General features: G+C 36.5%; 2 protein-coding genes across 2 annotated transcripts in view; both read left to right on the top strand.

The window, feature by feature from the left end:
* The window catches only part of LOC106067754 (uncharacterized), a 92,183-nt gene that overhangs the window by 19,789 nt on the left and 49,126 nt on the right, over positions 1-23,268 (top strand). The window lies entirely within an intron of this gene.
* LOC129921938 (uncharacterized) lies at positions 19,047-22,637 on the top strand. Its single transcript, XM_056005309.1, has 3 exons — positions 19,047-19,055; positions 20,094-20,726; positions 20,850-22,637. Exons 1-3 carry the CDS (start codon positions 19,047-19,049, stop codon positions 22,635-22,637), a joined length of 2,430 nt encoding a protein of 809 aa, XP_055861284.1.

Genomic DNA, 23,268 nt, shown 5'->3' with positions numbered 1-23,268 from the left:
GGGCTTTTGGAACAAACTTGTTGATCTGCTGAGCTCGCTAGTTGTGCCTGTGACAACGTCAAATAAACCCCAAGCTTCGCAAGCCTTCCCTTGAATATTTTCTGTTTAGGCGGCAGTGTTATAGCTAGCATGCTTCTGGTGCGATCGCGAGAGTTATCGGTCCCTGTTTACCTGAGCGCCTAGCAGCGGTACAAGACCGGCTGATGTGCAAAGGTTACCCGCGCGTACCTAGACCAACAAAATCTTGTAAACACGCGCCTATACTCCTGTTTGTAAATGTTATGAACTAGACAGTGCCTATCGCCTGTATTAAATATATAGAAAGGAAACGTAGAGAAGGGGAGGTTATAAACTGGCCAACATGATGATGATGACGTAATAGACAGTACTCTCCAGCCCCCCCCCCCCCCCAAAAAAAAAACCAGCAGTTGTAAAGTGACATAGCAACGGCTTTCGCCAGAACGCAATGTGACGTCATTGCCGGTAAATAGGACGCTAAAATTACAGCCATCTAACTGGTTCATCGCGACGCGGGAGAGAAAGAGAGAGAGAGAGAGAGAAAGAGAGAATGATTGAGTGAGATAAAGAGATAGAGAGAGAGAGAACGGCTGCAAAACATGTTTTTTTTTATTTCCAAGAATCATCTTGTCTCCTTTTCAGATCAAGATAAAATAAACAAAAACACAAACAAAATAATAATCACTATGTTACGCAGCTCATGGGGACACACTTACTTTCACGGACAGGGGAGACAGGATGGCTGCCTGGTCGTGCGGTTTGCGCGCTGGATTGTCGTTCGGATTTATCGATGGTCGAGGGTTCAAATCCTGCCCGCTCCCATCCCCCGTCGTCCTGCGGGTGGTTTGGACTAGGAAGTAAACTATCTTCAACTCTGAAGGAACATCCTAAACATGTAAAACAAAACATTTTTACTAAGCCGCTAAATTTCAATAAAGTAATGAAGAATTTAACATTTATGCATAGATTTATATATACTATATCTAGACTGGACATGGAGACTTTTAAACACTACAAAAAATGTGAAAGTTTTAGAAAGTTGGATCAAGGCGTTGTTTTTGTAAAGTAGTTAAAAGAAGTAAAGGCTATTTTTTTCAACCCTAAACTATATAACATATAATTTAATTTTTAGATCTAGATCTAGTAACTGAACATCTAGAATAAGAGTACTCTCGTCTCATAATTATTATCTTGCAAATTTTAGATACATAATCTAGAAAGATCTAGGTAACCAATCTATTTAAATGTACATAAGATGATTTAAATAAACATGAATTATTTCCATCTAGGATTTTTGAAACATTATCTCAATGGAAACAAACAGGAAATGGCTTTGTTTCATATATTTGCGTAAATATCCGAGAAATGATTTTGCATTATTTCTAAACTTAGAAAACTAAAGATCATTACTTTTCTAAGACAAAATAGATTGATTGGGGCGACTTCCCCTAGAGCCTGAAAAAAGAGTTTACGTACATAAAAATCTGTAAATAAATACGCCTGTGAATCGATCAGTCGCGAATAAGAATTTATTTCCGGTTTCCAGTCTAGATATAATATACAAGTCTATGCATTTATGTTACTATGCAAGGGAGATAAAAAGTGCAGGATATTTATAACTGATCTAATTCGATAAAGAAATACTACAGCAGTCTGTGCAAAACGATTTGTAATGCTATGATTGTGACCAAATTTTCTGGAGTTATTGGAGATTTCCATCCATGGGAGCAAAACTATAAATAGCTTTTTTTTGTGTGTTTTCGGTATACAATTACGGAAGTACCGGTAGTCAGGGTATTCTAATGTGTCACTTTTGAGTTCACTTTGTATTTTGTTATTAATACATTTACAAAACGATCACTCAGATACCCCATTGTTTCTCACCCACCCTTTTCCAACTTGTCCAGACTAGTGAGAGGATCATAGCGCAATGAGAAAGCTAAAAGCATGAAATTGCGCTTAACAAAAACAATTGGGGTAAAAATATTTCTAATCGCATAGATTTATTTTTGTTAGTCAAGATCTATTACAAATTTGATTACATGACTGATCCAAACTAATTGATACGAGTACGCTCATTATAAGCCTTTGTTTTTTTTTTTAAATATTTTTGTGTATTTATTTTGTCTTATTAGTCCGACATTTACTGGACCGGTCTGACGCCGCGCCGGATTACTGATTGTGTCAGATTACAAAGTGTCGGAGTATCAAGGGTTAACTGTATTTCAAATTTCTCTCAATCTCTTCTACTTTTCAATTTATTTCGTTTTTCTATTGGATCCATTACATTGACACCACCTTTCTTTATATCGGGTTTTCTTTTTTTTTTATCTGTCTCTCTCTTTCAATCATTTACATTGCCTCAAGATGTTAGAAACCAAAGTTAAACCAATAGCAAGTTACTGCGTTTCACTTTAAGTGTGTAAATCCACAGTGTAAATGTCTTAGGGAAATATTGTTCAAGTATTGTTTCGTAGAAATATTCGTATTTTATTTACTTTTAAGTATCCACATGCATTGAGAATGGAGGGGGGTGTCTTTCAACCCCAGAGTAACGATACACACTTTCCCTACTTTCGGTGACGTCTGTAAGCAATCCTATTTTTATTGAAAACCAAGATCTCACAAATGTTTTCTATACATTCATATAAGAAAAAAAAATCCCGATTAAATCCGGGTAATTTTATAGCTAGTTATGAAATAAGAAAATAGTAATCTAGTATCGTTTATCAGTTTACCCCCCAATGTCAAGTTTTACTGGTGCAAGGGTGAACAATTGTATAGAAAAACATAAGAGATAAACATATAGGAAACTCTGCTGGGTTAATGTTAAGACAAAGGAAGTTTAGACCACTAGGCCTTAATTATTTTGATTACTTCGTTTGTTTTTATTCCATGCTAGAAGTTAATAATTCTCTCTTTACCAGACTATTATTATACCTGATAACGTGTATTTCTAAATTGAATGGCAACCGTTGCCATATACGATACCAACGGTTATAACATGTACATGTTATACATATAGAATAGACGTAATATTGCAATAAATGCTTCTTCAGATATATTTTGTTTAAAACAAAGTTAAGAACAAAATATATAAATGTTAATTATGCATAAAAATGTATATATTACAACGTAACAAAATTTTAAATTACACTAGTCGACCGGCGGCGTAGCATACGCCTCTATTTTGCAGGGCCAGTCTTAGGCCACTGCAACCTATGCGACCGAAGTAGGACCCGCACTTTCATAGGACCCGCAATTTTATAGGATCTGCGCTAATTCAAGGTGTATAAATTATTAAATTAAACCATTTTATAACTTAAAACAGATGTCCCGCGCCCTTCTGTCGATGTACCAAGAGCTCCTGGACATCTCCCTAAAATTACAAAATATACGAAAAAGTTCTTATATATTGAAATATATAGACACAAATTGTTATTTTGGGGTGTCATTCAATATGGAAAACAAAAATCCAACGCGCGATAAATAAAAACGGCATTATGCATAAGAGTAATTGTGTAATCAGGCGAAAGAAGCTTCTCGCGCCTCAAACGAATGAAGAATTACTTGAGGTCAACAATTCTTAAAGATAGATTGAAACATTTGGTAATTCATGCTATTTAGCGTGATCTATGCAGGAAACAGAATTATTTTGATATACTGTATGACTTTGCTACACGCAAGGCTCGTAAAGTAATTCTGTACGTAGTAAAGAATGAATAAAATGCATAGACGATTATATTTTCGTATACAAACTCTTAAATTTCACTTATTGTCCGCTTCCCTACCCAAACTTGGCCCCGCGAAATCCGTTTCGCATAGGGCCCCACAATGGTAAAGTCCGGCCATGCTATTTAGTGACCTGTAAATATACATAGTAGATTACTTGTTCTCTTTCCATGACTTCTTGGTCACAATGGTTAAGTCCGGCGCTGCTATTTAGTGTTTGTAAAATGTTTGTTTGTAAAATGTTTTACATGTTTCTGATGTTCCTTCAGAGTTGACGATAGTTTACCTCCTAGTCCAAACCTCCCGCAGGACGAAGAAGGATGGGAGCGGGCAGGGTTTGACAGTCCAGTGCGCAGCCTTCCGTATCGACGTGTGAATACCCACTTTCCCCCCCCCCTCTTGTTTTTACGTAGGGTGACTATCCGCAGAAATAAGAGAGTGATCTTTCCTTTACTTCTTCTTCTCGTCCAACTCTTTAGGGAAGAGGAGAATTATATATATAGAGAGATTTTGTTGTAGCAAGGATCAGAAAACTAAAGCTATCAGTATATTTTTGCTTGACCTGTTAAGAAACATAAACTGAAAATTTATATACATACTTACATGACATTCCTTATTGCCATCTTTGCCGATATGTTTAAATGCAATGCATTTTTCACTGTTATATAAATATACATTTTCAAATTAGAAATGAATACAGATAGGTTTTGTAATCGTACGTGAAATACAACTATTTAAGTCTGTTTACTTAGAGATGGGAAACGAACCGAACTTGAACCTCACTTACGAGCGAACCCTAGCTGGATCATTGTGAGTCGTCTTCTTTTGATTCATAAACTTGGTGTCTCATCAATGCAGTGGGATCTTCAGACGTTTGGTTTTGGATATAACCTTCATACGTCTCATGAATTAGTGTAAATACTATATTCACGTGGGAGGCGCGGTGGCTGAGTGGTTTGAATCCTGGTGAAGACTGAGATTTTTTAATTTTGGGTTCTTAAAGTCGCCTCTGAGTTCAACAAGCTCTAATTGGGGAAAAGGGGGTTGGTCATTGTGATGGTAACACCTTCGTTAACCTTAGACCACAGAAATCGATGACCTTTACATCATCTGCCCTATAGATCATAAGGTCTGGAAGGAAATCTTTTCAAAAATTGTGTCCCCGGGTTTCTATTCAAAGTACTTTATATTTTATGTAATGTTTTTCTTATCTTTTCTGCTATGTGGCCCGCAACATGAGAGTTGGAAATTAAAATGGCACACCGGCCAATTAAGGTTTCATATTGCTGTTTTATCTAATTAATACTTGAATTAAATATAATTACATCTACCTAATTTTGCTATTACCTAATTTCATAACAGAACCGAACCCGAACTCGAACTTTAGACCTGATCGAACCCGAACTATACTCGTCATCGAAGCGAACCAAAACCGAAACTTAAATCTGACCGAAGTGAGCCGAACCGAACCTGAACTTTAAAAGTTGGGTTCGATTCCCATCTCTAGCTTAGTTACAGCCGAGTAGATGTATGTCTTCAAAACTAAAATGCTATTGAACCAAGCTTCTTATTTCGTTGGGCTTTTTGTTTCTGAGACCTGGAGGAATAGGAGTCTCGGTTGTAATACCACCCCACCCTCACCAACGACAAAGTGATAGCATGATTTGAACGCAGGCATGTGAGTGTCGTAACCAGTGTGTCCGTGCCTGTGTCTCTGTGTTTATGAACTCACCTTTGTTTATTGTGATTTTTTTTTGGGGGGGGGGGGGGAGGGTTAGCCTGCAGACGTGTCTTTGATATGCGCTCATGTATAGATTTGAGCACGTGTTTGCACGTAGGAGCAGGTGTGAGTGATCTTTAGGATTTTATTATCGTTTTACTGCACTGCTGTTTTTTTTAAATGTTTTTTTAATGTTTTTTTAATGTTTTTTTTTTTGTTTGCTGTCTCAGTGTGCTTTGGTACAATCTCATTTTGTTGACATGTTGGAGGAGCGGGGCATCTGGGTGGTTTCCTATGGGCGTCTCAGCCAACACAACTTAGCTCGAGTCCTGATTCGAACTCGAGTCCTATGAAGGTAATGAAGCGGCATCAGCCACTCAGCCACCCATACCACGCCTGTTTTTGAATGTTAACACATTGGGATCATCTTATCGGCTCGTTAAAAAAGAAAACACACTTTTCAAGTAGATCATTTCAAACAGCATATAATGAATTAATGTGCTGCATGCTTGATATGGAGTGTGTGTGTGTGTGTGTGTGTTTATATGGTGAGTGGGAAGCGTGGTCGAGAGGCCAAGTGCGCTTGAAATTGGCTTGTCTCGGCTACCTAGAAGGGGGCTCGAGGTTCGACACCCGACTCGGGCAGAGTTGCGTTTACTGAGCGCCTAAAGGCAGCACGGAAAACCAACTCCTAGATACCCCCTCCCCCCCCCCCCAACGGTCCACAAATGAGATTGGACCAAAGCGCTCTGAGCATGCTATAGGCATGAAAGTAGCGCTATATAAAAGCTATAATAATAATATAATAATAATATGGTGACGGCGGGAAGAGGTTAGCGATTGGTTGTGAATAATGCAACATAGGTGGCATTGTCCGTCACGTAATCTTAGTTAGGGGAGACGACTCCAGAACGTGGACTAAAAGGTTGTGTTATTGCAGTGAGTTACATTTCGTTACAAGATAGTATGGTGTACAAACCAACGACCGGTAACAACAAAACTCTGTCTTTTTAGTTAAAAAAAAAAATAATGTATACAAACTACTGAACAGACAGACAGATAAATCTATAAGCTTTCTAAGAATACTTTTAAAAAGCACCAAAGCTTATCAAAGGTTAAGAACCACAAATTACTGCCATTTATCACAAGATGGCAGGTTTTAGCTCCACTTCTGCTATATAAATCAAAATCAATTAATTACTACTAATCGATTATCTAATTGGTTAATTTTTGGATTAATTCGTGTAGTATCATCGGCTATGAAAAAGTACACAAAATTTCAACTTGATCCGAGAATGGGAAGTGAGATTTAAAAAAAACGCGACAAAACATAATATTGGAAATAAATCCGTAAATACATTTCGTATTAAGTAGCATTTTTTTCCCTTTATATGATATCAAACAAAACATTTACTTACCAATAATTAATTAAAGACTAAGACTGCTTTATTGATCCTTACGGAAATGTGTTGTGATTATAAATAACTGGTTAATATTTGAATTGATTCATGTTTTGTCAGGTACAAGAAATAATTGTGCGAAATTACAGCTTGATCCGAGGATGGGAAGCGGCAGACAAAATATGCTCAAACGTTTTTTACCAGACAGACAGATATAGTGAGATAGGCTTTGTAAAAACTAAAACTTCGTATCTATCTCGTGGTAAACCACTTAAACAGACTAAAATATCTGAATATCTGAGTGTTATAAAAATGAGGAGTTACCTCACTAGCAGTTGGGAGGAGGTGGCACTGGATAGATCCACATGGAGAGAGAGCATAAAGGAAGGGTCACGGATTGCAGATGTCATACACAACAGAAGCAGAAAGAAGGGTGAAAATGCAACGGCGCCTGGTGATTACATTTGCCCAACTTGTGATCGCAGCTGTGTATCAAGGATTGGCCTCTTTAGTCACACAAGAAGTTGCAAAGGGAAAAGATCACCTCTCGAGACGTAAAATGCCACAGAATAAAAATAAGGACTTTCTCCTTTCAGACCTTGTGGTCTATAGGGCAGATGATGAAAAGGTCATCTGTTTCAGTGACCTACGGTTAACAAGGGTGTCATGTGGCCAGCCCAACGACCAACCACTTTTACCTTTCCCCAACTAAAATATGAAGAATACCCATATAATTACCATATCGAGGAAACCATTGTATGTATCAAAGATTTCAGAACCTGCAGGTTACGGTCATTTTTTGTTTAAGTTTAAAAGTGAAGATTGAATCAAGAATCAGTGAAGGATGTAGCACGTGCAGCAGGTACCTTGCTGAAACAAAATGGATCGTAACCTGCTGTGTTTGAAATCTTTGATAAGCAGTAGAAACTTTTGGTTTTGTTTAGTGTTTGAAATATCTTTTGCCCATTTGGATGTTCGTCTTCTTGCTTGAACTTTCTGCTAAAGGAAAAATACAGACTAAAATTGCAATGAAACAAGTTTCGATCGTTTTGAATAATCAGGTATATTTCTGTGCCCTACCTTTTTACAATACCTCTATTCAAGTCACTCCTTCGTGGAGTGTGGGCGGACAGCTGATCTCAAAATCGGCTCAAACGATTTTCCTAGATATTTAACTGTTGATGTATATCGTTGAGAAAAGAATTACTAGCTCGTTGGCCACACAGACAAAACTCTAGTTTGACCGTAATCATTTTTTTTTAAAGTAAAAAATAAATAGATCTAAATTTGGCTAGAGACTAAATTTAGGCCTAGGTCCTACATCAAGTTTGACCAGGATTCTTTCTCGGGGAGAAGGGGGGAGGGGGCGGGGTAAAAAAAATGTTTTTAAATCTAATATTCATTAGTTTTTAAGTGAAAAACAATGGCTCAATAAGTTGCATAAAGGAGATATTGTCTTTTTAGCGGCCTCCAAAAGGGGAAAAGACGCTATTTGTTTTGTGTGGTCTGTCTGTTCGTCCGTCCGTCCCGTTTAGATCTCGTAAACTAGAAAAGGTAGAGAAAATTCTACATCATTGTATTTTAGATCATTCAAAGTTCTAATGCAACGGCTACTTTTTTTTTTCTGAAAGCGAAAAATCTAATTTTTTAAATCAATTATGCAAGTAGTTTTTTCATAAAATTGCACCATTTTTAGAAATTTTCACTATTAAAAGTAAAAACACGGAAGGCTTTAGGTAAAGGAGATTGCTTGGTACATATTTTGACACACCTATGCAAACGGTTTTAGATTTTTTGTCAAAATTTATTTTTTTTACAATTGTATTGCTAAGTTAAGAAAGTTCTGTGACACTAACTACTACGTTTGCAAAAAATATTTCTACTTTTTTGGTAAAGAAAAAAAATCTATTTAGTATGCAAATAAGTTGAACATAGCTTTAAAAACAACTTTACTATTATTATTAAGGGAAATTTTAACCCTTTACACAATAATTCTGTGAATTATAAGAAGACATCAGTTAAGCCATTTTCATATGTAACTTCTCTTTCACTTTCATCTATTCCTTGGTCTGCTATAAACGGTTGGGGCACCACGAAAGATCTGTCACCCTTCTTTCTCCATTCTTCTCTGTCATTTGCCTTTGATAGAATTTCATTCTGATATTCTTTCGGAAAATATTGAAACCTGCCTTTTTACCTGCCTGTGTGGACCACTTCGGGGGCCGATTTTGAGTTTGTGTTTCCACACAAACTGTTTTTGTAATCTTGTTTTTAAAAAAAGTATATTAAATGTTTTTCTTTACATTTAAAAACAATTGTAGCTACCTGTTATTTATTCTGAATATTTTGTTTTTGTTACGTAGCAAGTCTTCAAACCCTCCCCCTTTTTTGTAACAAATAAAAGCAAATTTGTATACCCCCTCTCCTTTTTTAGTCATGTTACGGAATATCCGACCGTGTCCTTGTAAGATTGCAGTGTAAAATGTTTTACTAGTTTCGGATGTTCCTTCAGAGTTGAAGATAATTACTTCCTAGTCCAAACCTCCCGCAGGACGACGGGGGATGGGAGCGGACAGGGTTTGAACCCGGGACCATCGATACGTCCGAACGACAGTCCAGCGTGCAAACCGCACGACCAGGGAGCCATCAGTGTGACCCTGTTCCCTCAATTATTTCTATTCTCATCTCTTAAAGCCTCTAAATCTGCTTTCATTCCAACGAGAGGTTCACTGCATTTGGTCAAGCTATGCTTACATCTACATGTGAACGTGAATTAAAAATCAGCCATCTTTGTTTGGGTATTCCATCCCTTTGCGTAATTCTTCTGATACCAAAACCAAACCTCAGTTTTTGTAAAACAAACACTTGGGGTTTTTTTTTCACCAAAATTTCATATCATCAGAAAAATATTTAAATATTACTACGGAACATTTGTAAACATTGTTTGGAATGTGACATCCTAAAATCTCTGAGTTCTCTCCTGATAGAAATCTTCCATACCAGAAGCATTGCTCATTCTTTTATCATATAAACTTATACAAGACAGTACGCATATACAAATAAATAGTTTACATAGATAGACAGATAGATAGATAGATAGATTTAGATAGATAGATAGATAGATAGATAGATAGATAGATAGATAGATAGATAGATAGATAGATAGATAGATTAGATAGATAGATAGATAGATAGATAGATAGATAGATAGATAGATAGATAGATAGATAGATAGATAGATAGATAGATAGATAGATAGATAGATTTAGACAGATATATATAGATAGATAGATATATATATATAGATATAGATAGATAGATAGATAGATAGATAGATAGATAGATAGATAGATAGATTAGATAGATAGATAGATAGATAGATAGATAGATAGATAGATAGATAGATAGATAAAGTACTATAGACGCTTAATTTCTATAGTTATTCCCGCGAATCAATGTGTATGCATGTTCCACGGGTTGTTTTACTTGTATGTTGTATAGTGTTTGCTTTGGGCAGACTGGGCTCTGTAGTTGGCAGCCTGGCTAGGCTATGGAAGCAACCAACACTGACATACACAAAGTAGATGTGGTTGGTTACTTCGTTAGAGTTTCCTTGGCTATTAATAAGCTTCTGTGCTTTTAATTTTGTAACGATTCACCTCCTGTGAAGTTTCACCATTCTAAACTCAACGTTAGATAAAATGCTTTGCAATATTACCTACCAATTTCGTGGTTGTGAAAGAAAAGTAAAATACCCCTTACAGACCTTGCGATCTATAGGGCAGATTATGTAAAGGTCATCTGTTTTTATGGCCCACGGTTAACGAGGGTGGCCAGCACAAAGACCGACGCACTTTACTTTTCCCCAGTCAATTTCAGGTACTCATTAGATTTGCGTGGACCCCTGGGCGTGATAAAAATACTGTAATTCAAAATCCGGGATTTGAACTGGTGATCCTTTAGGTCGGAAGTTAAGCACTTTACCACTCAGTCAACATTTTGTGGTAGAGAGGAGCTGTTGTTGTTTTTTAACTGAAAATAAACAAACTTCTTGGTTCATTGGAAGGAAAAATATATAAAATGTATTTGTTAATCCATGAGTTAATGATGCCAAAAAAAAAATTGACTGGTAGGAAAATAGTTTGTAAGTGTATAAAAAACACAATGAAGTCACACAAAGAGGTACAAACACAAATACTGAGTTGAAAAAATAAATTACTGACCAGAACACATAGAGTATTAAAAAGAAAACCTAAATTGTGAAATCGAAAATAAAAAAAAAAAATAATAATTTAAAGAACAAGATTACAAAGACAGTTTGTGTGGAAACACAAACTCAAAATCGGCCCCCGAAGTGGTCCACCCAGGCAGGCTTCAATATTTTCAGAAAGAACATCCAAATGAAATTATATCAAAGACAAATGAGAAATAAGAATGGAGAAAGAAGGTTGACAGATCTTGTGTAGTGCCCCAACGGTGCAGCAGATCAAAGGATAGGTGCAAGTGAATGCAAAGTTAGATGTGAACCTGGCCTAACTAGTTCCCCTTTCAGACCTTGTGGTCTATAGGGCAGATGATGTAAAGTTCATCTGTTTTTGTGGCCTAAGGTTAACGAGGGTGTCATGTAGCCAGCACGACCAACCGCCTTTACTTTTTCCCAACTAATATCAGGTACCCTTTGAAGCTGGGTGGACTCAGAGGCGCCTAAGGATTCCGAAGTTGAAAATCCCAGTCTTCACCAGGATTCGAACCCGGGGCCCCGGTTCAGAAGCCAAGCGCTTTACCGCTCAGCTACCGCGACTCTCCTGGCCTAACTGAAGTCTTATAATTGATGTAATTGTTTTGAAAAGGACGAATCTTTTATTTGAATCCTTAAGAACGTTCGCATTAAGAAAAAGTTCATGAAAAATGAAATTAACAAGATTACTATTCGTTTTAATTTAGGTCTAACTTATAATGCATACTAATTAGCTTTTACTCTTTAAAAAAACTGCTTGCATAACTAATTTTTAAAAATTAGATTTTTCGCTTTCAGAAAAAAAAAGAGTAGCCGTTGCATCAGAACTTTGAATGGTCTAAAATATTGTGATGTCGGATTTTCAATATCTTTTCTAGTTTACGAGATCTAAACGGGACGGACAGACAGACGGACAGACGGTCAGACGGACAGACGGACAGACATTTCGAACAAAACTAATAGCGTCTTTTCCCCTTTCGGGGGCCACTAAAAATGAACAGACTAATTTGAAAATAAAGCCATACATAAAAAAAAAAGGTTTAAGAGAAAGACTATTCAAGTTTTTTAGCGGTCCCCAAAAGGGGAATAGACGCTATTAGTTTTGTGTAGTCTGTCTGTCTGTCCGTCCGTCCGTCCCATTTAGATCTCCTAAACTAGAAATGATATTGAAAATCCGACATCATGATATTTTAGACCATTCAAAGTTCTGATGCAACGGCTACTTTTTTTCTAAACTAAAAACAAAAAAATTAATTTTTAAAATCAACTATGCTAGCGGTTTTTCATAAAACTACATCATTTTTCAACTATTCACTATAAATAGTAACAAACATGGGAGGCTCTTTAGTAAGGGGAAAGCACAACCATTTACCATATTGTTTACGTATTTATGCAAACGGTTTAAGATTTTTTGTCAAAATATTTTTTTTTACATTTGTATTACTAACCTATGTAAGTTCTAACATACTAACTACTAGATTTACACCTAAATAAAGGAAGGGGAGCTTTTTTTTTTTTTTTTTTTTTTTTTTTTTTTTTTTTTTACGGAAATGTTGTTGTTTTTTTACGGAAATGTTGTTTTTTTCTTGAGGCTTTGAATAAGAGATTGACCCTTTACAGAACAATTAGATCAAATAGATAATCATTATATAACATCAGTTAGTCCAGGTTCACATCCAACTTCTCCTTCACTCTCACCTATTTCTTGGTCTGCTGGACCGTTGGGGCACCACACAAAATCTGTTAACCCCCCTTCTCCATTCTTCTCTGTCATTTGCCTTTGATAGAATTTCATTCTGATATTCTTTCGGAAAATGTTGAAACCTGCCTTTTTACCTGCCTGGCCGATTTTGAGTTTGTGTTTCCACACAAACTGTCTTTGTAAGCTTGTTTTCTGTTGTATTTCTGCATCAGAGATGTTGATTTCGTACAGATGTAATTAAGTTTCGTCTTTCTTGTTATTTGTTACATTTACCAATATCATCTTTAGCCCAAGTGTTTTACTTCAACAGAGAAGGTTAAGACCACCAAATAACAAACAGATCTAGTACCTCAATTTAGATTCCTGCTCGAGACTTTGAAATCGGCAGCCGCCTGGCCAAAACTCTCAACCCATCTTTCCTCAAAACGACAAGCTCAATAACTCCTATACAAAGTAGATTATCATCGAGACATTCTTTTAATTTTTTTTTTACTTTTAGTTTTCTTATGTCAGGTACAGAGACAAACATTTCCGCGTCTCGACACATCCATCAACCTAGCTACGAATGTCGGCTACAAGTACCACTTCAAGACTCCTCCCTCACTCACTACGCGGGTATCCCACACTGAAACATGTGGCGGGTAAACATTTGAGGGGAAAATAAAGGGTAAGAAAAAAAATAACTTATTCTCAGAACAACGGATACACTTATACCGCCATGGGCGTAACTTCAAAAACCACCTTTTCTATTTCCCATTTCCTTTTTCCCATATTCCGACTTTTAAACGAAGAGCTGTGAAGCTTCCCCTTCAGTTCGCTCAGACAACACCTGCCTCTGTCACAGGAGAGAGGCGATGATAGAAACCAAGTTAATGTCTTTTTAACCTAGTGAAACCTCAAGGCAGATAGAACACAAAACTAAAACGAGATATGACATCTCTATCTGTTGCCAACTGTTAGTACTGTTTTAAAAAAATCACCTATAGTGGCACGTCCATGATGTCGGAAATAAATGTATAAACAAGTTTAAATCATTGTTGAAAAGTAGCGTACTGAGAGACATAAAGAGATAAGAACTTACACGTGTAGATGCATGATATTGTCACTTCCAATCAAAATGTTTTTAGATATTTAGTTGTCAGACTTGTATACGCGTGTGTGTTCGCTACGACCTTGTTTTAATAGCTGCCTCCTCTGAGGAAGTCTGAAAAATGACCATGGCCTTGGTTATGTCGTTTGGAGCGTGCTAAAGGTTGATATCAAATTCGGATTCCTTCAGCTGATCATGAAATGAATGAACACTTGTTTGAAGTAAATTTTGTGCTTCATTAATTATACTAGTAAAACTGCAGTTGAAAAATGAAGGCAGGTCAATGGTATTGACTTAAACGTTATTCTTAGAGAGAGGGTGGGGGGTGGGGTAAGGGGGCGCGATGCCCCGGGCAAATATAATTCTCTTCATGGCTCAACAGTTTGGACACCAAGTAATGGAAAGATCACTCTTTTATTTCTGCAAGTCGGACGGACTAGAGTTACCCCATGTAATTTTAGAGGCGAAAAAAAAAGATGGGGGGGGGGGGAGAGCAAGTAGTATTCACCCGTCACTAAATAGCAGGGCCGGACTTAACCATTGTGGGGCCCAATGGGAAACGGATTTCGCTGGGCCTAGCTTGGGTAGGGATACGGATAATAAGTGAAAATTAAGAGATTATATTAGAAAATGTATTCGTCTTTGCATTTTATTCATTCTTTACTACACGAGCTTTGCATGTAGCGAAGTCATACAGTATATCATAAGAATTCTGTTTCCTACATAGATCACGCTAAATAGCAAGAATTACCAAATGTTTCAATCAATCTTTGATAATTGTTGACCTCAAGTAATTCTTCAATAGTTTGAGGCGCGAGAAGCTTCTTTCACTAGATTCCACAATTACGGGTATTGCATAATGCCGTTTTTTTTTATCGCGCGTAGAATTGGCGTTTTCCATTTTGAATGACACCCCAAAAGGACAATTTTTGTCTATATATTTCAGGAGATTTGTATGAGTTTTCAAAAGATTTTAATAATTTCCGGATATTTCAAAACTTTTTCTTATATTTTGCAATTTCAGGAGATATACAGGAGGTCCTGGTAAATCAGGAGGCCGCTGGAAATCTGTTATAAGTTATAAAATGGTTCAATTTAATAATGTATACACCTAGAATTATCGCGGGTCCTGTGAAAGTGCGGGGCACACTGCGGACGCATAGGTTGCAGTGGCCTAAGGTCGGCTATGCAAAATAGCAGCGTATGCTACGCAGCCGGTCGACTAGTTGTAGATGTTTTAATTAGGTAATACTTTCTGAGGTTATTTGTATTATGTAATTAGTAAATACTATGATGTGATGTTCATGGAAAATGGGGGAGAGAGAGGGGGCGCCTATAAAGTTTGTTGCCACGGGAGCTCGTTTTGCTCACTACGCCTCTGCAAGGGAGTTAAGATGTTATTAGATATGTTTACTTTTGGCGGAAAAAAACAACAACCTATAAGTAGATTATCTTTTTGGTGTCTCCGGTGTAGAGAATAAATGAAGTGTCAATATTTCTGTTTGAAAGCTATACTAGAAGTGAGCACTTTTTACCAGTGCAGAATCCAGTATTCTAATCTGTTCGGTTTGGGGCAACAAATAATTCCAATAAAGAGGAAGTACTAGACTTTCTTCCATTTGTTTTTCTACTGAAACATACTAAAATAACATAATACACTATGGTCCTATCACTTGTCTGGACCAGTTATGAAAGGGGGAGGGAAGAAGACGGGATCTAGGTGAATGTTTACATGATCATTTTTTTTTAATGCATTAAAAAAATGTTCATTCAGGGCTCAAGATTACTCAAGGGGACTAAATCAACTTATACCACCACATCTGTCACGTGTGATTTCTTTCCCTTGTTTAATATACCAAACAAAATTAATCATTACTAATAGTTTATTAATTAATTGGTTAATTTATTTTGATTCTTGTGTTGTCAGGTAAAAGAAATAATTGTACAGAATTTCAGATTGATCCGAGATTAGGTCTGGGAGAAATAATGTGAGGAGATTAGATACGAAGATCAACAGCCAGGCTCTGTGATATTGTTAACATTTGAGATCGATTATCTGTTTTTATTGTTGTAAGTTGGCAACAGTGGAGCTCATGTTATCGACCTTGACACTGTCTAGCTTCTCGTGAAAATCTCCATTATAAAAATTTTACTCTTTCTAAGGGATGCCTTGCAATGTCCACATGTTCCATTAGGATACACGACTGGATCGAATTCCATTGATCTCGTCACTTCTGGACCCCAAGGCTAGAATTTTAAAAGAAAATATGAACACTGGATGACAAAGTACTGTCACTAATCTCTCTGACGGATTAAAACAAGTGTCACTTTATTTGTGACTTGTATTTGTCCTGCCAAAAAAAAGATTAAGGGGGATCTTTAACTCTTTATCTCCGTAATTTTTTTCCGACATAATAGTTAATTTTTCACTTTGTGCATTCTACCTTGTCATGATTAAACTTCAATAACATTTTTGTTTCTAATCAGAAAACGTTAGTTTTGGTATAGAATTATAGGAGAATGCATGTTATTTTTATATAACACAAATTTAAAGGTTAATATAACATAAAATTATTTAATTTAATAGGATCAAATTAACGATACTATCGCTAATTAGGAGAGAAAGGGTTAAGGGTATTGTATAAACGCTTAAAGCCTTGATTGCTTACCTTGGCAGTCTTTCATTACAAGTTCACGAAAGTTGGTAAGTGTGTGTTTGAGAGAGAGAGAGAGAGAGAGAGAGAGAGGGAGAGAGAGAGGAGGGGGTGGAGAGAGAGAGGGGGGATGGAGAGAAAGGGCGGGGGGTGGAGAGAGAGAGATCTTTCTAGCAGGGTTTAAGATTTTTCATAATTTATTTATATATTTGGTCGTTGTGCTGGCCATATGACACCCTCGCTAACTGTAGGCCACAGAAACAGATGACCTTTACGTCATCTGCCCTATAGACTACAAGGTCTGAAAGGGGAACTTTACTTTTGTTTTACTTTATTTATATAGTAAATGCTCAAATCATTCAGAGATGTTGAAAATAAAAAGCTGATCTTAGCTTGATGAAACATTGATAAGGTTTTGTAAGAGTACAAAAAAAAAAGTTAAGACGCACACTATCCTAATGCACCGTTTCCATCAATAATCAGTTTCGTACTAAATTGTTAAATCACGATATTTGAAGTTGGCAAAATGTCTGGACCAAAGTCTGCCCCCCCCCCCCCTGCCTCGGGACTTAATGATTTTCTATTTACTCCCACTGTTGCCTACTACTTTGGTAACACAAGCTACGCAGGCAATACAAAATACAAGAAAAATGGAGGGCCTTAAGGAAGGAAAACATACTCACGCTTCCAGACACGACACCCTCACGCAGACAATACATGGACAGACAAACTCACACACAAACAACAACGCTAAGTTCAATATAAATATGTTCCAGGACTGAGGAGAACACCTGCCAAATTTTTTTTTTCTTCTTCTTTTTTTTTTTTTTTTTTCTACTCCAGTCGTCATTTTTTGGGGTGACTCACTGCGTACGTCTTTAACTTTTCCAGCGTAGCCTCCCCTTTACCTGATGGCACACAGATTAACCTCCCCTTACCTTCTGGCGCAGACGTTTTTAATCAAGCGACACACACGTGCTTTCTTGTGGTTAACTGTGTGGCTTGGGATATCTGTGTTTTTTTTTTACAATTTATCTTTCTAAAATATCACAGTTAATAAGAACAGTATTGCGATGCATTTGCCATCATTGTAATAGATCTATAATCTAGATTTCTGTTGCTCATGTGTATTCAGGAGATGGGAAAATTATAGACTATGTTGGCTTGTGCATTGTGGTAAAAAAATCTATATCACAATAGGTATGATACACTTATTATACAATGCGTAACTTCTTTTATGATTGTATATTATGTGGTAGTAATGTGATAGCAAAGTGATACTTTTAGTGGCATCCAGTAGGGAAAAAAACTCGTTTGTGTTTCTGCTGTCCGTCCGTCTGTGTGTCCGTCCGTCTGTGTATATCTCGTTTAGATCCCCCCCCCAAAAAAAAAAAACTAAAGGTGCTTTTGTGATTTGTGATTCACTGTTATCTTCATCGAGCTGGCAAAAGATGCGGCAGCTGCTTCTGATATTTCGAAAGCATAACTTTTTGTTTTTAAAATTAAATATACATATTATATGCACATGCATGTTAACCATTTTATAAACGAGACTGTTCGTACTGCGCAAACTATAGTCAAGAGCGTATGATTTAGGAGTACATCTCGCATTCATTGTGGTCTTCATCGTGCTCAAAACTAAGTTCTCCTTTCAGACCCTTTGGTCTAAAGGGCAGATGATGTAAAGGTTATCTGTTTCTGTGGCCTACGGTTAACGAGGGTGTCATGTGGCCAGCACAACGACTTACCGCCTTTACTTTTCCCTAACTGATGTCAGGTACCCATTAGAGCTGGGTGGACTCAGAGGTGCCCGAAGATCCCAAGATTTAAAATCCCAGTCTTCGCCAGGATTCAGATTCGGTACAGAGGCCAAGCCCTTTACCGCTCAGCCACCGCGCCTCCCGCGCTCAAAGTGAGGGCAACAGTTATTTACTGTTTAATTTAATAAGTGCGTGCATTTTGATTAATAAGTCATGTCAACATAGAATCCCACTTTCATCCTACTAAGTCTGTTATAGATGATAATTTAGTTATTTTTGTTCACTTTTCGGTCCTTTTGTGCATTGTATAAAAACAATTAGTGGTACATTTGTGTGAGACGAAATGCGTGAGGAGAGTGAACTGCATGGGCTGCCTACAATTTAGTGTCAAAAAAAATTCTTTTGTCATCTTCTTTATTTCTTTATATTTGTATACGTATGTTTAAAAAATATTTATTTAGCTTTACATTATTAGCCAAGAGTACCGGTATTAGAATAAATATTTTGTTTAAAAAAAAGTCACATATCTGGCGTTATGCATCTCATCTCCATGTTTCTGACATTTGTTATAATTATTTTAAAGTTGGCATCGCTTTTGTTAAATTTACCAGAATTGTATAATTCAAACAAATTAACACATAGATTGCGTAGGATGTAACTACCTTTTTTTTGTGGGGAGACGGTGGTTGTGGTAGGAGCTCCTGTAAATTATAAGATAAGTGGATAATTGAAAATGACAGCTGTTAGAATAAGTAACAGGATAAGTGTTACTGCTTTTTTTTTACATCCACTGCACTGATTTTCAGAAAGTCGGCTCATAAAGCCAACTAATAAAAAATTTTAAATACTGTATTTAGATAAACTTAAATAGCGAGGTTTTAGTTACGGAGAGTTGTACTCAAATACTGTATTTAGATAAACTTAAATAGCGAGGTTTTAGTTACGGAGAGTTGTACTCAAATAATGTATTTAGATAAACTTAAATAGCGAGGTTTTAGTTACTGAGAGTGGTACTCAAATAATGATTAAAGTATAATTTTTACAGAAGTGTACAAATTTAGTTTTATTGATTTATATCAATCTTTATCAATCACATGTGTTATCCGATGTGTGGAAAAACCGTCCTGTAGCCACTAACAGTTCTTGGCGATGTTATGATGTACTGGTTCCATGGTTACTACACACTAAACAGCAAGTTGAAAGACTTGTTCCATGGTTACTAAACACTAAACAGCAAGTTGAAAGACTTGTTCCATGGTTACTACACACTAAACAGCATGTTGAAAGACTTGTTCCATGGTTACTAAACACTAAACAGCAAGTTGAAAGACTTGTTCCATGGTTAATAAACACTAAACAGTAAGTTGAAAGACTTGTTCCATGGTTACTACACACTAAACAGCAAGCTGAAAGACTTGTTCCATGGTTACTAAACAATAAACAGTAAGTTGAAAGACTTGTTCCATGGTTACTAAACACTAAACAGCAAGTTGAAAGACTTGTTCCATGGTTACTAAACACTAAACAGTAAGTTGAAAGACTTGTTCCATGGTTACTAAACACTAAACAGTAAGTTGAAAGACTTGTTCCATGGTTACTAAACACTAAACAGTAAGTTGAAAGACTTGTTCCATAGTTACTAAACACTAAACAGCAAGTTGAAAGACTTGTTACATGGTTACTAAACACTAAACAGCAAGTTGAAAGACTTGTTCCATGGTTACTAAACACTAAACAGCAAGTTGGAATACTTGTTCCATTGTAACTAAACACTAAACAGCAAGTTGGAATACTTGTTCCATTGTTACTACACACTAAACAGCAAGTTGGAATACTTGTTCCATTGTTACTAAACACTAAACAGCAAGTTGAAAGACTTGTTCCATTGTTACTAAACACTAAACAGCATGTTGGAATACTGGATCCATGGTTACTAAACACTAAACAGCAAGTTGAAAGACTTGTTCCATTGTTACTAAACACTAAACAGCAAGTTGAAAGACTTGTTCCATTGTTACTAAACACTAAACAGCAAGTTGGAATACTGAATCCATGGTTACTAAAAACCAAACAGCAGGTTGAAAGACTTGTTCCATTGTTACTAAACACTAAGCAGCAAGTTGGAATACTGGATCCATGGTTACTAAACACTAAACAGCAAGTTGAAAGACTTGTTCCATTGTTACTAAACACTAAACAGCAAGTTGGAATACTGGATCCATGGTTACTAAAAACCAAACAGCAGGTTGAAAGACTTGTTCCATTGTTACTAAACACTAAACAGCAAGTTGGAATACTGGATCCATGGTTACTAAACACTAAACAGCAAGTTGAAAGACTTGTTCCATGGTTACTAAACACTAAACAGCAAGTTGAAAGACTTGTTCCATTGTTACTAAACACTAAACAGCAAGTTGGAATACTTGTTCCATTGTTACTACACACTAAACAGCAAGTTGAAAGACTTGTTCCATAGTTACTAAACACTAAACAGCAAGTTGAAAGACTTGTTACATGGTTACTAAACACTAAACAGCAAGTTGAAAGACTTGTTCCATGGTTACTAAACACTAAACAGCAAGTTGGAATACTTGTTCCATTGTTACTAAACACTAAACAGCAAGTTGGAATACTTGTTCCATTGTTACTACACACTAAACAGCAAGTTGGAATACTTGTTCCATTGTTACTAAACACTAAACAGCAAGTTGAAAGACTTGTTCCATTGTTACTAAACACTAAACAGCATGTTGGAATACTGGATCCATGGTTACTAAACACTAAACAGCAAGTTGAAAGACTTGTTCCATTGTTACTAAACACTAAACAGCAAGTTGAAAGACTTGTTCCATTGTTACTAAACACTAAACAGCAAGTTGGAATACTGAATCCATGGTTACTAAAAACCAAACAGCAGGTTGAAAGACTTGTTCCATTGTTACTAAACACTAAGCAGCAAGTTGGAATACTGGATCCATGGTTACTAAACACTAAACAGCAAGTTGAAAGACTTGTTCCATTGTTACTAAACACTAAACAGCAAGTTGGAATACTGGATCCATGGTTACTAAACACTAAACAGCAAGTTGAAAGACTTGTTCCATGGTTACTAAACACTAAACAGCAAGTTGAAAGACTTGTTCCATTGTTACTAAACACTAAACAGCAAGTTGGAATACTTGTTCCATTGTTACTACACACTAAACAGCAAGTTGGAATACTTGTTCCATTGTTACTAAACACTAAACAGCAAGTTGAAAGACTTATTCCATTGTTACTAAACACTAAACAGCAAGTTGAAAGACTTATTCCATTGTTACTAAACACTAAACAGCAAGTTGGAATACTGGATCCATGGTTACTAAACACTAAACAGCAAGTTGAAAGACTTGTTCCATGGTTACTAAACACTAAACAGCAAGTTGAAAGACTTGTTCCATTGTTACTAAACACTAAACAGCAAGTTGGAATACTTGTTCCATTGTTACTACACACTAAACAGCAAGTTGGAATACTTGTTCCATTGTTACTAAACACTAAACAGCAAGTTGAAAGACTTATTCCATTGTTACTAAACACTAAACAGCAAGTTGGAATACTGGATCCATGGTTACTAAACACTAAACAGCAAGTTGAAAGACTTGTTCCATTGTTACTAAACACTAAACAGCATGTTGGAATACTGGATCCATGGTTACTAAACACTAAACAGCAAGTTGAAAGACTTGTTCCATTGTTACTAAACACTAAACAGCAAGTTGAAAGACTTGTTCCATTGTTACTAAACACTAAACAGCAAGTTGGAATACTGGATCCATGGTTACTAAAAACCAAACAGCAGGTTGAAAGACTTGTTTCATTGTTACTAAACACTAAACAGCAAGTTGGAATACTGGATCCATGGTTACTAAACACTAAACAGCAAGTTGAAAGACTTGTTCCATTGTTACTAAACACTAAACAGCAAGTTGGAATACTGGATCCATGGTTACTAAAAACCAAACAGCAGGTTGAAAGACTTGTTCCATTGTTACTAAACACTAAACAGCAAGTTGAAAGACTTGTTTCATTGTTACTAAACACTAAACAGCAAGTTGAAAGACTTGTTCCATTGTTACTAAACACTAAACAGCAAGTTGAAAGACTTGTTTCATTGTTACTAAACACTAAACAGCAAGTTGAAAGACTTGTTTCATTGTTACTAAACACTAAACAGCAAGTTGAAAGACTTGTTCCATTGTTACTAAACACTAAACAGCAAGTTGAAAGACTTGTTCCATTGTTACTAAACACTAAACAGCAAGTTGGAATACTGGATCCATGATTACCAAACCCGCTATTAAACAATAGATCTAATAGATAGTGGTTCACTTGTTATTTAGGCCTGTGCCTAGGATGGTGAGCTCTGGTTCAGTTTTTACTATACATATTGCGCATCTGGACAAAGTGGTCGGCTCCTCTCCACTAGATCAAGAAGATTTGAAAACTCCGTTATTCCACTTTCAGTGAGTTTCTAGACCATTCGTCGTCAACGAGAAGTACATAGAAGCCTAATTCATCCAGCACTGGTTGTGTCTGTAGACTCTTGTGTGTGTTTCGTGCGTGCTTGCGTCTAGATTGTTGTGTTGTTTTTATAGTAGTACTGCTGAGGTGGACAATGGTAGTCAGACAGTATTCCAATTTATTTGAACTAATAAAATTCTCTTATCTTATCTCTCACACCTAATAGGTATACTGGATTTACATATGGGCTAGACAAGCTACAGCTTAGGGCCCCCACTTTTTCTGTGGGCCCTCAAAAAATAGTCCGAGTGATTTTGATAGGAGTAAAATTGATTTAAAAGTTAAAATGTATGATTTTACTCTCTCTCTCTCTATCTCTCTCTCTCTCTCTCTCTTACTCTCCTACTCCTCCACTTTCTCTCGCTCTCTCTGTCTAGGTATTCAAAAACTCT

Source organism: Biomphalaria glabrata, chromosome 12 (genome assembly GCF_947242115.1).
Source record: "Biomphalaria glabrata chromosome 12, xgBioGlab47.1, whole genome shotgun sequence".
Lineage (NCBI taxonomy): Eukaryota > Metazoa > Mollusca > Gastropoda > Planorbidae > Biomphalaria > Biomphalaria glabrata.
The sequence above is the reverse complement of the archived record's forward strand: the minus strand, read 5'-3'. Positions and strand labels throughout refer to the sequence as shown.

Bases quoted from the DNA above. Each gene is read 5' to 3' on its own strand.
- LOC129921938 (XM_056005309.1), top strand. The intron at 20,727-20,849 runs GTTGGAATACTT...AACACTAAACAG, and splicing joins TACTAAACACTAAACAGCAA to CAAGTTGAAAGACTTGTTCC.